This window comes from Mytilus californianus, unplaced genomic scaffold (assembly GCF_021869535.1).
Source record: "Mytilus californianus isolate M0D057914Y unplaced genomic scaffold, xbMytCali1.0.p SCAF_9, whole genome shotgun sequence".
Taxonomy (NCBI): Eukaryota; Metazoa; Mollusca; class Bivalvia; order Mytilida; family Mytilidae; genus Mytilus; species Mytilus californianus.
The window spans coordinates 78,720,003-78,735,711 of NW_026262745.1; the positions used below are offsets into that span (position 1 = coordinate 78,720,003).

The 15,709-nt window shown below is 35.5% G+C and overlaps 1 protein-coding gene across 1 annotated transcript in view; it reads right to left on the reverse strand.

The window, feature by feature from the left end:
* Positions 1–307: 307 nt before the first annotated feature.
* LOC127716290 (circadian locomoter output cycles protein kaput-like) overlaps positions 308–15,709 on the reverse strand; it is a 34,394-nt gene continuing 18,992 nt past the window's right edge. Inside the window, exons 6-15 of the mRNA XM_052222449.1 lie at positions 15,400–15,502; positions 14,280–14,387; positions 13,712–13,901; positions 10,056–10,162; positions 9,056–9,203; positions 7,481–7,644; positions 5,270–5,442; positions 3,840–3,905; positions 2,328–2,511; positions 308–625 (exon numbers count right to left, since the gene is read on the reverse strand). Coding sequence (XP_052078409.1) covers positions 456–625; positions 2,328–2,511; positions 3,840–3,905; positions 5,270–5,442; positions 7,481–7,644; positions 9,056–9,203; positions 10,056–10,162; positions 13,712–13,901; positions 14,280–14,387; positions 15,400–15,502 — 1,413 coding nt within the window. The 3' untranslated portion in view covers positions 308–455. The remainder of the gene's footprint in view (positions 626–2,327; positions 2,512–3,839; positions 3,906–5,269; positions 5,443–7,480; positions 7,645–9,055; positions 9,204–10,055; positions 10,163–13,711; positions 13,902–14,279; positions 14,388–15,399; positions 15,503–15,709) is intronic.

The following is a 15,709-nucleotide window of genomic DNA, read 5'->3' on the forward strand; positions in this document are numbered from 1 at the left end:
GTTATTGTCTGAAAGTTACAAAAATGCTTATTTTTGGCCCCTTTTTGGCCCCTAATTCCTTAACTGTTGGTACCATAACCCCCAAAATCAATCCCAACCTTCCTTTTGTGGTATTGAACCTTATGGTGAAATTTCATGGAGATCCATTCACTTAAACTAAAGTTAGAGTGCGAAAACCAATGTGTCTTCGGACGACGCCGGACGACGCCGGACGACGACGACGACGACAACGACGACGACGACGACGACGACGCCAACGTCATACCAATATACGACCAAAAAATTTTTAATTTTTGCGGTCGTATAAAAAAATTGAGAGTCTAATCAATTTTCACTGCTTTTTTTCTTTTTCTCTGAACAAATGATTTTCTTCTTCATGCACATGAATATTCAATTCTTTCATCTTACAGCTGTTACAATGTATGTTGATATTTATTTTTTTATTTCTTGAACACTTAAGTCTGAGGGTCATCTGAATTGTCTTTAGAGATAAGATGATGAAATGGAATGGTATGGTCCATCATTACTGGCTGAAGCGGTAAAATCTGCTGCACTGAGACTGAAGGAAGTGGACTAGTTGGTAACATACCACATGTTGTGGCAAACATGATAGGACTAACTGGCACTGTAAAATTAAATGATCAAAAAAATATAATTACAAAACCAATTGGCCTACCCAACCAAGGTTTATAAAAAAATATGTGCCCATATGACATAATGCCCAACTTAAATGATAAAATGTGTTTAAATTATTGGCTTTGATAAATATCAAACAAATTAGATACATTGGTTTGTTTTTTTTTGTACAAATACTCATAAGTCATTTATTTTTAAATATAACTTACAATCAATTTTAATTGTAAGATTTTTTTTGTCACAAGAGTCATAAATGTGTGAAGACAGTTTGATTGACAGGTGTATAACAATTTACCACTGAATATTACATGTTTTATATTTGTACTGAAACATTTTTTCAAATAGAAGCTACAAACTGTTTTTTAATATAAAAAATATTATGACTGTGAGCCAATCAGATTTAATCCTGCATTCTTACAAAGAAGATGAAAATTCTAATTTAAAAGTCATTGGTTTGAATCTACTATGATCCTGCACAAGCAGAAAACACACTACCATATGACTATATAGCAAAACAATTGCCACATACAAAGGGGGAATAAACAGTACCTGATGTCACAATAGGCTGGCATGAAGATATAACAGGAAACAATAGTCCCCCTTGTTTATTTAAAAAGATGTGTCACCACATATAAAGAGGGATTACCAGTACCTGATATCACAATAGACTGCCATGAAGACTTTACAGGAACCAGTAGTCCCCCTTGTTTATCTAGAAAGATACCCCCAAGGGTGATTGGGGAATAAAGGGTGATTGGGGAATAGAAATATAGTCACCATTGGTCTTCCTCCGACTGGCAGTAAAACCCTCGCCAATTGGGAAGCCACGCTCTTTACACGTTAAGAACCTTGCAACAACTCTTTGAGGGGTCCGTATGTGGCCTGTTGCAAGGCTAAATTTCTGTCCCTATCCAATATACCCTCATTTTTAAGTGGCAGTCCAAATTTCCCCAACCTTCTTCCTGGACGTTCTCACCTGAGATCATCCCGAGTGTTGCTTAGTCTTTAACTTTTCTATGTTGTGTCTTGTGTACTATTATTTGTCTGTTTGTCTTTTTGTTTTTTAGCCATGGCGTTGTCAGTTTATTTTCGATCTATGAGTTTGACTGTCCCTCTGATATCTTTCGCCCCTCCTCTATTACAGGACCTACCTATTGTATTTATTGTTAATTGTAAGACATAACAGGAACCAGTAGCCCCTTGTTTATTTTAAAAGATGTGTCACCACATATAAAGAAGGATTACCAGCACCTGATGTCACCATATGATGACATGAAGAAATAAGAGGAACCAGTAGTCCCCCTTGTTTATTTAAAAAGATGTGTCACCACATATAAAGAGGAATTAACAGTACCTGATGTCACAATATGCCGTCATGAAGACTGTGTAACATATTTGTTTTTTTGTTAATTATTTTGTACATAAATTGGGCCATTAGTTTTATCGTTTGAATTGTATTTTATTTGTCATTTTGGGGCCTTTTATAGCTGACTATACGGTATGGGCTTTGCTCATTGTTGAAGGCCATACAGTGACCTATAGTTGTTATTTTCTGTGTCATTTGGTCTCTTGTGGAGAGTTGTCTCATTGGCAATCATACCACATCTTCTTATTTTTATAACGGGAACAGTTAGTCCCCCTTGTTTATTTAAAAAGATGTGTCATCACATATAAAGAGGAATAAATAGTACCTGATGTCACAATAGGCTGACATGAAGACATAACAGGAACAGGATGTCCTCCTTGTTTTGCGAAACTCAACTGCTGTGTTATCTGTTGTAGTTCTGTCTGTTGCCGTACTATGGCCGACTGTAACTGCTGAGCTTTGTCCTGAAGCTGACGATACAACTGTTGTTGTACAGGTGTAAGGAACAACTGCGAAGAAAGAAAAATTTCAATAAAAAATAAAACAACCATTTAAGAATTTATTACAAATAAATAAATTCTGAGTGTTTAGATAATTGGCCATTTATTCATTTAACTTTACTCAAAATTTGTGATCTGAAACACTGAACCCAGTCAGTTGATTGGCTGTTTTCTGAGTCTGAGTATGAACGTAATGCCTGAAGTTCAAAGTCTGGTTTAAATGGCTAATTCTGGTCTTATTTTAGTCTCAATAAATCTTTCTTGAGAAAAAACACATTCTGTTCAAATAGTTGAGTTATATAATTGTAATTATTTTTTGCAATGCGTACCTTCAGCACTAGTCCGCTGGCCCAACCCATTTCCAGTGAAGATCTGTTTAGGCCAATGACTTTTTAAATATTTTTCAATAGAATTTAATGAAAACTTTAAGATTTAATGTTTTCTGGCCAGTAATTTCATAAGTCTAACTTTGTAGATTTTACAATGCTTCAATACATACATTGGTTTAAACAAAATCTGAAAAAGGACAAACTTAATTTTTGTTGTCAGTAAAATGGTGTCGATTTAGAAAGCAATCTTTTGTTAAATTAACTGTTTACAAAACTTTGAATTGTTCAAAATACTAAGGATTTTCTACCCAAGGGATAGATTAATGTAGGAATTTAGGAATTTGTTTCCTCAATACACTTTTACTTTTTAGATTCAAGCCTCACTGATGAGTCTTTTGTAGACAAACCACATGTCAGATGTACAAAATTATAAGCCTGTTATCTTTGATGAGTATCTTTAAAAACAAATATATTATACACTTTAGCAGAAATTGATTTACTCTGGAAACATATCGGAATCTTTGAAACTTCACAATATCAGCTTTCTCCTTATGGTATTTTCTTCCTCATCTTTATCAACCTCCTGGCTGGAGGAAATAATGAACTTTCAAACTGAATGTCAAAAAATTAATTAACCATGTGGAAATATTTCTGGACCCTTGCTTTATACTCCTGCTATAAAGTTTGGGTAAAATGTGTTACATATATAGCTTCAGTGAACTATATGAAAAGAACACTTGTAAAAGAAGAACTCTCCTGTGAAAAAGATGTGTTGTGTTCTTGGTTAATGACGATGTGCTCATTAGTGAATTAACAGATTTATAACTTATGGCATAATTCAATGTATAAAACAAAATGAACAAAATATCTAAAAAATAATCTCCTGCTCCCCGCCTCCCCTCCCCCCACCAACTTCCTCTCCCCCCACAAAACATAATAATGAAATGATATGGAATAAAATGGTAATAAGAAAGGTGTCCTGTTATATTTTGTATATATTTAACAAACCTGTGGAGATGTAGGCTGGATCTCTGGGGACATTTGTGTAGTACTTGTGGATGGTGTTGGTCCTAGCTGTAAAGTGAAAAAAAGATTAAAATATTTGTCATGTTTTGGTTTAAAACATCATATGTGCAGCACCTTAGTCCTATTTGTCTTACTTTTCCGTACTGAATATTAATACTTTTTTCATTATAGTAATATGAGTTATTTCCCTTTGCTGCCATGGTGGAGGTCAATGGACACACATTCCTTCATAAATCAAAAGTTCCACTCCTTATTCTAACAGGTAGACTTTTATAAAAAAAAGTTTTTTCTGCATGCAAAATATTCCTTTGGTTAAGTCTTGTACAATTCATTTCTATGATCTGCATTAAATAAGGAATGTGGTATCATTGCCAACAAGACAACTATCCACCAGAGATGAAAGGATTTGGGTGTAAGCCACTAAAAGTCACCTCATGGCTTTCAAAAATTGGGCAAATCCTGTACCTAACAGTATTAAGCTTAAAAAGTCCTGAGCATGAAAAACTGTAAAACAATTCAAAAGAAAAAACCAATGACCTGTTCTCATATCAAACTTGCTTGTATCACATGTTTTAATCTGGTTAGCCAAATAAGAAAATCAACCTAGGGAAAATAACTCAAATTACTTTATACTGTAAACTGTTGATAAAATAGAGCCACTTGTTTCAATCAGGTTAAAAACCAATAGTTGTTTTTTTTTATTATTATTATTGATTTTAGCATTTGTAGCATAAATTGGGACTTTGGTTTCCTCTTTTGAATTGCTTCACATTTGGTCATCCTACGGACTTTAATATCATGAATACCTCACTATATGATTTGGGTTTTGCTTATTTTTGAAGGCAGAACTATGACCTGTAATTGTTCTGATCCTAGTTATTTGGACCCTAGTGGATAGTTGTCTTCTTGGTTATCATACCACATCTCCGTATTTTTATATTGAAAGGCTAAAATATATTGCCTGTTGCGATATAGGAATTATGTTAGGGTCATTTAACTCTGAAACTGATGAACAAAGTCAAATGAAACTTGTCAGATGAGATGTACTCTATTATTACACTCAAATTTTCTTATCTGCCACATCAAAATTATGAGGTACAGTGCTAATCCAAAAACTAAATTATGACCAAAGGAAATTGAGATCAATGTCAGACAGATAAAAGTGCTTGCTGAACACAGGTTGTTGATGGTTGAAACCTAACCTGACACAATGGGTACCAGACCAATGGAAGCCTGACTGGAGACCAGTGGTTGATGTAATAGTCAAAGCTGTAACATAAGTTTGTGTTACCATAGTAACCATACCTAAGCCTCCATGGCAAGCAGACCGTTGGGAGCCTGACTTTGACTCAATGGCTGATGTAATAGTCTATGCTGTAACAGAAGTGTATGTGTTACCATAGTAACCTTACCTGACTCTCCATAGTAACAAGACCATTGGGAGCCTGACTTTGACTCAATGGCTGATGTAATAGTCTATGTTGTAAGAGAAGTTGTAGATGTTGTGAGACTGTCTGTGGAATGTATTTACTGGTAGGGACACTTGATGATGGAGAGTTGTCATTGTCTCCTAACTTTGATGAACCTACAAAATATGTTTTTTAAAATGTTTGAAAATTTTTACAATTATAATATAAAAACATAGTAATGAAAAAAAAAAAAATGGGGAATGTGTCCATGGGACACAGATGATGCCCCCACTTGCATATAACGTTATAAAGGGACATAACTCAAGAACTGCAAAAGTGACATTATCCAAATTTGAACTTGATTGTAATAAGCATTGTTTATGAGTTTCATTACATTTAATTGAGGCAAACTTAAGTTAGAGAACAGAAAGGAAAAATTCAGCAATTTTTTTTCATTTGTAAAGGGGCATAACTCTAGAACAGTAAAAGTGATGCCACCAAAATTCGAACTTGATCTGTGTTTAGTGGTAATTAGCATTCTGTATAAGTTTCATAACATTTGGTTGAGGTAAACTAAAGTTAGAGAAAGGAAACCAAAAATTCAGCAACTTTTTCATTTATAAAGGGGCATAGCTCTAGAACAGTAAAAGTTATGCCACCAAAATTCAAACTTGATCTGTTTTTTGTGGTAATAAGCATTGTGTATAAGTTTCATAACATTTGGTTGAGGCAAACTAAAGTTAGAGAACGGAAACCAAAAATTCAGCAACTTTTTCATTTATAAAGGGGCATAGCTCTAGAACAGTAAAAGTTATGCCACCAAAATTCAAACTTGATCTGTGTTTTGTGGTAATAAGCATTGTGTATAAGTTTAATAACATTTGGTTACGGCAAACTAAAATTATAGAACGGAAACCAATTTTTGGACGTACGGACGTACGTCCGGACAAACGGACGGATGTACAGATGGACAAGGGTAAAACTTAATGCCCCCTCTGCTACAGCGGGGGCATAAAAAGATGCCATTCTACAATCAATTTAGAGATTCAAGAATTTTAAAAATAAAGTCTGCCACATGTAAATGTGATTTTACCTAAGTCAGGGACTTTTTCAATGGTTGACTTATGTCATATCTTAATGGTTGTGTTTTTGTTTGTTTTCTGTTTTGGTGTTTATGTCAGATTCCTGATGGTCTGTTTTGATTTTATTCTCAACTTCAATATTGTATAGGCACATGTCTTTTATTGAAAATTGTATGTTGACCAATATTGGGGTCCATAAAATGTACGGATTTTTTTTTTTTTTAAAGATTTATTTCATACTTTCCGAAAGTGAAGGGTAACAGAACAAACAAATGGACTACATACCTGCTCTGTCTGAAGAGGCAGACCCCACACTGTGACAAGACATAATCGGCCTGATGCTACAGAACAAACAAATGGACTACATACCTGCTCTGTCTGAAGAGGCAGACCCCCCACTGTGACAGGAAGAAATAATTGGTCCTGATGCTACAGAACAAACATGGACTACATACCTGCTTTGTCTGAAGAGGCAGACCCCACACTGTGACAAGACATAATCGGGCCTGATGCTACAGAACAAACAAATGGACTACATACCTGCTTTGTCTGAAGAGGCAGACCTCACACTGTGACAGGAAGAAATATTTGGTCCTGATGCAACAGAACAAACAAATGGACTACATACCTGCTCTGTCTGAAGAGGCAGACCTCACACTGTGACAGGAAGACATATTTGGTCCTGATGCTACAGAACAAACATGGACTACATACCTGTTTTGTCTGAAGAGGCAGACCCCACACTGTGACAGGAAGACATATTAGGTCCTGATGCTACAGAACAAACATGGACTACATACCTGCTCTGTCTGAAGAGGCAGACCCCACACTGTGACAAGACATAATCGGGCCTGATGCTACAGAACAATCATGGACTACATACCTGCTTTGTCTGAAGAGGCAGACCCCACACTGTGACAAGACATAATCGGGCCTGATGCTACAGAACAATCAAGGACTACATACCTGCTTTGTCTGAAGAGGCAGACCCCACACTGTGACAAGACATAATCGGGCCTGATGCTACAGAACAATCATGGACTACATACCTGCTTTGTCTGAAGAGGCAGACCCCACACTGTGACAAGACATAATCGGGCCTGATGCTACAGAACAATCATGGACTACATACCTGCTTTGTCTGAAGAGGCAGACCTGACACTGTGACAGGAAGACATATTAGGCCCTGATGTAACAGAACAAACAGATGGACTTCTCTCCCTTTCATTTGATGTATTACCATTGGCTGTATTGTATCCCATCTCTTTCCATAGATTTTCTCTAACATCTGAATAACTATACAAGACAGAAATGTTTACATGAAAATGTTTTCACAAACGCAACACTGAAAAAGATCTTCATTTTTTCTTTTCCAGTATACAGTCTGTTTAAAAATTGCTTTCCAATAATGCTTATAGATAATATGATTTAATAATGATATAGTATTGATTTTTAAAAATCTTGTTGATTTACACCATTAATTTATTCATTGTTACTTTAATGGTATGTTTCTTAAAATGTTGCAATACGAAATCTTGACTACTGGGCAGATGATACCTTCAGGAACTGATATGAAAATAAGAAGGTGTGGTATAATTGCCAATGAGACAACACTCCATCATAGATCAAATGACATAGAAGTTAACAACTATAGGTTACTGTAAGGCCTTCAACAATGAGCAAAACCCATTTCACATAATCAGCTATAAAAGGCTGCGAAATGACAAATGTAAAACAATTCAAACGAGAAAACTAATGGCCTGATTTATGTACAAAACAATGAACAAAAAAATATGATATACAGCAACAAAAGACAACCACTAAATTACAGGCTCCCAACTTGGGACAGGCACATTCATAATGTGGTTGTGGTTGGTTTAAACATAATTGTAGGTGCACAACCCTCCCCTAACCTGGAAGATTGGTTTAACAACACAACATATAAACAAACTATAATAATCAGCTGAAAAGGGCTTTACTCATCAGATCAATACAAGTAGAAAAACAAGTAACATAAACACAGACCAGATGTGGCAGGATATTTATATATCTCCACAACAAAAAAGACACTAAGTACAGATCTGAAAGTATTCCCAGTTACTGACAGCTAGTTCAATGCCAATAACAACTAATACAAAAATCATGTATCTAAGACTAAACATAGCCAACCAAAGGAAGAACAAACACAGGCTAATAAGATTTAATATACAAAAACTGTACAGACTGACTGTGCATTTCTTTTTTCTAACTTTTAAGTTAATTTTTCCATGAACAGACATTCAGAGAAAAACCATTACCAATAAAATAATGTTAGTTAGTTAATAACAAAGTCGACATTTGTAGGCTTATTCATGTGAAGAACTGTTTTTGACTGCATTATCTTATAGGGACTAATACTACCAACTCTTGTTATGCTCATGGTTGAAGACTTATAATGCTTAAATCCGATGTATAGTTCTCATTGTCAATCATACCACATCTCTTTTTTCAGATTGATACTTTTAAAACTCTCCTACATAGGCCCCTGTTATTACTATGTTATATTAAAACTTTTAAAAACCTCCTACATAAGCCCCTGCTATAATAATGTTGTACATTGTAATGACACTTTTAAAACTCCCTAAATAGGACCCTGTCATAATAATGTTAAATTGATACTTTTTAAACTCCCCTACATAGCTCCCTGTTATCATAACATTGCACATACCTTACTACAACATTTGTACAAACTACAAACTCTGGCTTAGAGTTCCACTGATGATATGTAATGTAATAACGTGTCCGTAACCAGATCCATTGTTGACCTTTGGTCAGAAATCTGTAATAAGTTGAGGTTTCCTCCCCTTTCTGCATCACTGTAAAAAAAATATTTTGAATTTTAATTTCAAAATGCATAATAATTTTGAAATTCATCCCATATAACTTTTTAACTGATTGGAAGTTTTCCTCACTACACCATAATTCAAGAAAAATATTTTGTCTTATGTTAAATACACCATGATCCTAATCAAGGTTAATAAAAGAACAGAGTTCCAATGTCACCCGTGTTGCATATATTTTATCTGGGTACAAGGACAATACTTTTTTTTGTTCTTTAAAACTTTTTGTTAATATCTAAGAGAAATGAAGGCTTCAGAGCAAATGCAATGTGATTTTCATTATAATTAAAATCTCCAAGGGCATAACTAGTTAAAAATATTTGATCAGCTTATTTTCAAAAGTGTCAAAGACCTATGATATAAATTTCATAAAATTCTGGCATAATTGTACACATGAGAGTGCTGACAATGCAATTTTCCATATAATAAATATTTCAAAGGGACATAACTCTTTAAAAAATAATTGATCGGCACTGATTTTCAAACTCTTCAAAGACATTGCTAATATAAACCTATGACATAAGTTTCATAAAAATCTGGCAAGAATTGTACAAATGAGAGCTCTAATGATACAATTTTCCATATAACTAATGTTTCGAAGGTGCATAACTCTTTTAAAAATAATATAATTGGCACTGATTTACGAATTCGTCCAAGACATTGCTAATATAAACCTATGATATAAGTTTCATAAAGATCTGGCAAGTATTGTACATGTTAGAGCGCTAACAAGACTGGACAGATGGATGGACGCCCGGTATTTCTATGTCCCCTGCAATGCGCTGCGCGGGGGACAAAAATTAGGACATTCAGGTTACATCAACTTACACTGTTCATGACATTTACTCAAACAATCAAGGTCATCAGGGTGGTAATAGTCATAGCCTGACGTCCCTAGTACTTCAAATGGTAGATATCCAATAATAGGTGATGCCCTGAAATGCATAGTAAATGTCAAGGTCATATCAACAGAATATACAATAGTTGGAAATGTACAAATGTCATTCATTATTATGGTATATGTATATGATTTTATGTGATGCCCTTAAAAAGAAATACATATCAAAGTCATATAGATATTTTTAAATAGTGAATTATCTTATCATAGGTGAAGCCTGAAATGGAAATTGGATGTCAAAGTCATATAAAAAGTAGCTCTACAATTAATGGTGATGCCCTGAGAAGTAAATGTCAAGGTCATATAAATAGAAGCTATTTAATTGTAAACAAAACCAGCCATTACAAAAAAGTACAGAAAGTAGCTATGAACAGATAATAAATGTCAAGTTCATATATATATATAGTAGCTATCTAATTATAGATGATGCTTTGACAAGCAAGGAGGCGTCAAGGTCATACTGTAAATTTAAATATTTTTGAATGGTTTTCATTATTGCAAATAATGCAACTGGGGGAGAATCGTAATACAAGAACTGGCATTCTGAAATCTGACATATATTTGTATGCAGTTTTTCCTGTAATGGCAATAAAACCAATAATTATTCTCACATTCTGACAGTAGTTCAGCAGGGATGAGATGTCTGAAGTTGTTAAAGATGATATACTTCAAAGTGCTCCATTCTTGTAGGGTGGTGTCTTCGTCAAAGCTGGTGTAGTGACTGGTCAGTATGTTCAGTTGACTGGTTTCATAGTGGGGTAAATCAGAAATGTTGTCTGGGAAAGAGGCTGGTTTCGAATATGGTGAAGGCCTCAAATATCTTGGAGTCTGGAAATCTGTCTTTTATGTTGTCAGTAAGAGTTGATACCAGATGAACAACTTATCCAGGAAGGTGGACATCTCTGGGTGAGCGACTGAAGTTGATACCCTTGAAGTTCTCTTGTTCAGTTGTTGTTAGGATGAACTCGGACAGAAGTGGCCAGAAAGATGATTGGTCAGTGAGGTATTTGGCTCATAAGGCAGTCAGGAACCCGTCGACTTGCAGTAGGACTGTGCTGTATGATAGGTCTCCATACTAAGGATGTTGATTTTGCTGAAAATGTCATTCAGATAGTGGAGCAGGTAGAGGAACTTGTAGGATGTCATGTGATGCATCATGGAACTGGACTATATTGCTGTCACCTTGGTCTGATACCATATGTACTATCGAAACTAGGGATCTTCTTAAGTTGTCTAATGCTTGACCCATAGATAACCATCGGACTTTGTGGACATCTAGTGGATTCAGCTATGGATTGTCTAAGATTGTTTGCCATGTACGGAGCTCTGACAGGTTGGATGGTGACCTCTTGAAATACGTGTAGACTGTTTTGATGATGCTCTCTACAAATTTGATTTCTGGAATCTCTTTGGATAGGTCAACACATGCAAGGGCTAGACGATGAGCAACACAGTGCATCTCTATCAGATATGGATTGTTCTCTTTTAGGAGCTGGGATACACCAGTGTGTTTACCGATCATGACAGCTGCACCATCGGATCCCATACCATACAGTTTGGAAAGGTCAACATCATTCTCTTGCAGGTAGGCTATAAGCTGGCTGGTTATGGCAACACAGTCAGGTTTATCAGCTTGGAGAAGGTGATCTTAAGTTTGGCATCTTTCAAATAGCTGAGGTACAATATTAAGTGTTTCTGTGTTGATAGGTCAGTGGACTCGTCTATCATTATAGAGAACTCTTGACTGTCTTTTACATCTTGCAAAACAGTCTGGGAGGAAATAATTTTGATGAATTCAGAGCAAGCTGTATCTTCTTGGTACATAGTTGATGTTAACGGTGCTCCATTCATCTTGGACAGCTCATTCAAGGACTGGTACTTGTATGTTGATCGGTAAATTTTCTTTGGCAATGTAGTAAGCATTTCTACACAGTGTTGTCATGGCATCATCTGTTTATTCATACAACTTCTCTACCCTCGTCTTGAAGTTTGTTGTCTTTGGCTGCTTCATCAGACTTTAATGCTTGAACATGGTCATTGGAACTTGCATGGTCTACTACGCTGGACTTTCTGATGTTGCAGGCCCCGGGATATACAAAATTGTTTTTCTTTTTGTGTTTCTGGATGATGGTGCAGAACATAGCATTATGTGTACTGTCAAAGGTTAGCCATGTGAACAACTGTAACCATTTGGCATTGAAAGATCTGGCATTTTTTGCAGGTTTCTGGTTTTCATCTAACAACTCTCTTTAACGCTTATTCATTGTTGGATTTTATTATGAATTTATATTCAATATTCAAAGCTTTTATACCAGCAAGACAAAAAATTAAACAATTAAAGAAAAACGCCCATGAATTCTGTTGGCCTTTACAGAGAAGATGTATGGCTTCACTTGCATAAAAATCGGACTTAAACATACCTATGGTCAAGATATAAGGAACTTCCACTCTAGAAATACCTATGGTCAAGATATGGGGGGACTTCCACTCTAGACATACCTATGGTCAAGATAAAGCAACTTCAACTCTAGACATACCTATGGTCAAGATAAAGTAACTTCAACTCTACACATACCTATGGTTAAGATAAAGGAACTTCTAATCTAGACATACCTATGGTCAATATAAAGGAACTTCCACTCTAGACATACCTATGATCAAGGTAAAGGAACTTCCACTCTAGACATACCTATGGTCAAGATATAGGGGAACTTCCACTCTAGACATTCCTATGGTCAAGATTATGGTCAAGATAAAGTAACTTCAACTCTAGACATACCTATGGTCAAGATAAGGGGAACTTCCACTCTAGACATACCTATGGTCAAGATAAAGGAACTTCTACTATAGACATACCTATGGTCAAGATATGGGGAACTTCCACTCTAGACCTACCTATGGTCAAGATATGGGGAACTTCCACTCTTGACATATTATGGTCAAGATAAAGGAACTTCTAATCTAGACATACCTATGGTCAAGATATGGGGGAACTTCCACTCTAGACATACCTATGGTCAAGATAAAGGAACTTCAACTCTAGACATACCTATAGTCAAGATAAGGGAAACTTCCACTCTAGACATACCTATGGTCAATATAAAGGAATTTCCACTCTAGACATACCTATAGTCAAGATAAAGTAACTTCAACTGTAGACATACCTATGGTCAAGATAAAGGAACTTCTAATCTAGACCTAGCTATGGTCAATATAAAGGAACTTCCACTCTAGACATACCTATGGTCAAGATAAAAGAACTTCCACACTAGACATACCTATGGTCAAGATATGGGGGAACTTCCACTCTAGACATTCCTATGTTCAAGATAAAGTAATTTCAACTCTAGACATACCTATGGTCAAGATAAGGGGAACTTCCACTCTAGACATACCTATGGTCAAGATAAAGGAACATCTAATCTAGACATACCTATGATTAATATAAAGGAACTTCCACTCTAGACATACCTATGGTCAAGATAAAGCAACTTCAACTCTAGACATTCCTATATTCAAGATTAAGTAATTTCAACCTTAGACATACCTATAACCAAGATAAGGGGAACTTCCACTTTAGACATACCTATGGTCAAGATAAAGGAACTTCCACTCTAGACTGTGTCTTGATGTGAATTCTGCTTTGGCTTCATCAATAATGGACATTTCCCGTATAAACTGAGCATTCTCTATCTGTACAGTACAACAGAATGACATGTTGTCCTTCATCTGTGTCATCATTCCATAATTCCAACTATCTTCATTGTCACTAAAATCTGAAATATAAAACAAGCAGAAATGTCAGAAATTTATTCTCTGTTTTAATAAAGTCTGTGAATTTTACAATTTACTTTCTGTTTAAGTAAATTTTGTGAATTTTACAATTTACTTTCTGTTTTAGTAAATTTAGTTAATTTTACAATTTACCTTCTGTTTAAGTACAGTTAGTGAATTTTAAGGTTGCCATCTGTTGTAGTCAAGTCAGTGGAGTTGAGTTTACTCTCTGTTTAACTTGTCAGTGAATTTTACAGCTTACTTGATGTATTAGACAAGTCTTTGAATTTTAGTTTACTTTCTGTTCAAGTCAAGTCAGTAAATTTTACGTTTTTTCTTGTGTGTTTTTAAATAATTATTTACATTTGAATATGACTTACTGTTCCAATGTTTAAAACCAGTAAATTTGACAGTTTCATAAACAGGAGGCTTGTCTGGTCCTAGGGATCCTCTCTTAAAGTGACAAGAGAAAGATACCTGGTTGTCATCTGTAAAAAATAAATAACACAAATAAGTTACGGAAGTTCATTGTAAAATAAACAAACATTATTTAAATTGGCATAAATGGCCAGACATTTACTAATTAATAAACAAAACTTTCAACAACTGTAAAGACTGCTCCTAAAGATTTACTTTTAGATGGCATTAAGAAAGTTGGTCCCCAATTAGCATTTAGTGTAAAAATGCATCAAAGGTACAAGGCTTTAAACTCTGTGTGCCAGACATAGCATATATATATGAGATTATACAGTTGTGACTTACCTAGGTTTTTCTGGTGACATACTGACATGGCATATGAGATTATAACAGTTGTGACTAACTGAGGTTTTCTGGTGTCATGCTGACATGGCATATGAGATTATACAGTTGTGACTAACTGAGGTTTTCTGGTGTCATGCTGACGTGGCATATGAGATTATACAGTTGTGACTTACTGATGTTTTCTGGTGTCATTCTGACATGGCATATGAGATTATACAGTTGTGACTTACTGAGGTTTTCTGGTGTCATGCTGACATGGCATATGAGATTATACAGTTGTGACTTACTGATGTTTTAAGGTGTTATTCTGACATGGCATATGAGATTATACAGTTGTGACTAACTGAGGTTTGCTGGTGTCATGCTGACTTGGCATCTGAGATTATACAGTTGTGACTTACTGAGGTTTTCTGGTGTCATGCTGACATGGCATATGAGATTATACAGTTGTGACTTACTGATGTTTTATGGTGTCATGCTGACGTGGCATATGAGATTATAATGACTTACTGAGGTTTTCTGATGTTATTCTGTCATGACTTACGAGATTATACAGTTGTGACTTACTGAGGTTTTCTGGTGTCATGCTGACATGGCATATGAGATTATACAGTTGTGACTTACTGAGGTTTTCTGGTGTCATGCTGACATGGCATATGAGATTATACAGTTGTGACTAACTGAGGTTTGCTGGTGTCATGCTGACTTGGCATATGAGATTATACAGTTGTGACTTACTGAGGTTTTCTGGTGTCATGCTGACATGGCATATGAGATTATACAGTTGAGATCTTTCTTTGTCCTCTATGAAGTCGTATACTTGTTGATTAACCAGATCAGTCTGTAAAATATTTGACATACTTGTAGGTAGGTGAGGTTAGGGGTGATTCATACTGTTATGGGATGTGTCCGAGTTAAAAAGTTATCATTTCCATTCAACATGTGTTCTCTTATAGGTTAATTTTAATATTAGTCAACCCTGGTGTCGACTTTCAAACTAAATTATGGTAGGATAGCTTAGTTGGCTTAAAGGCCAAGGCAATGGTAG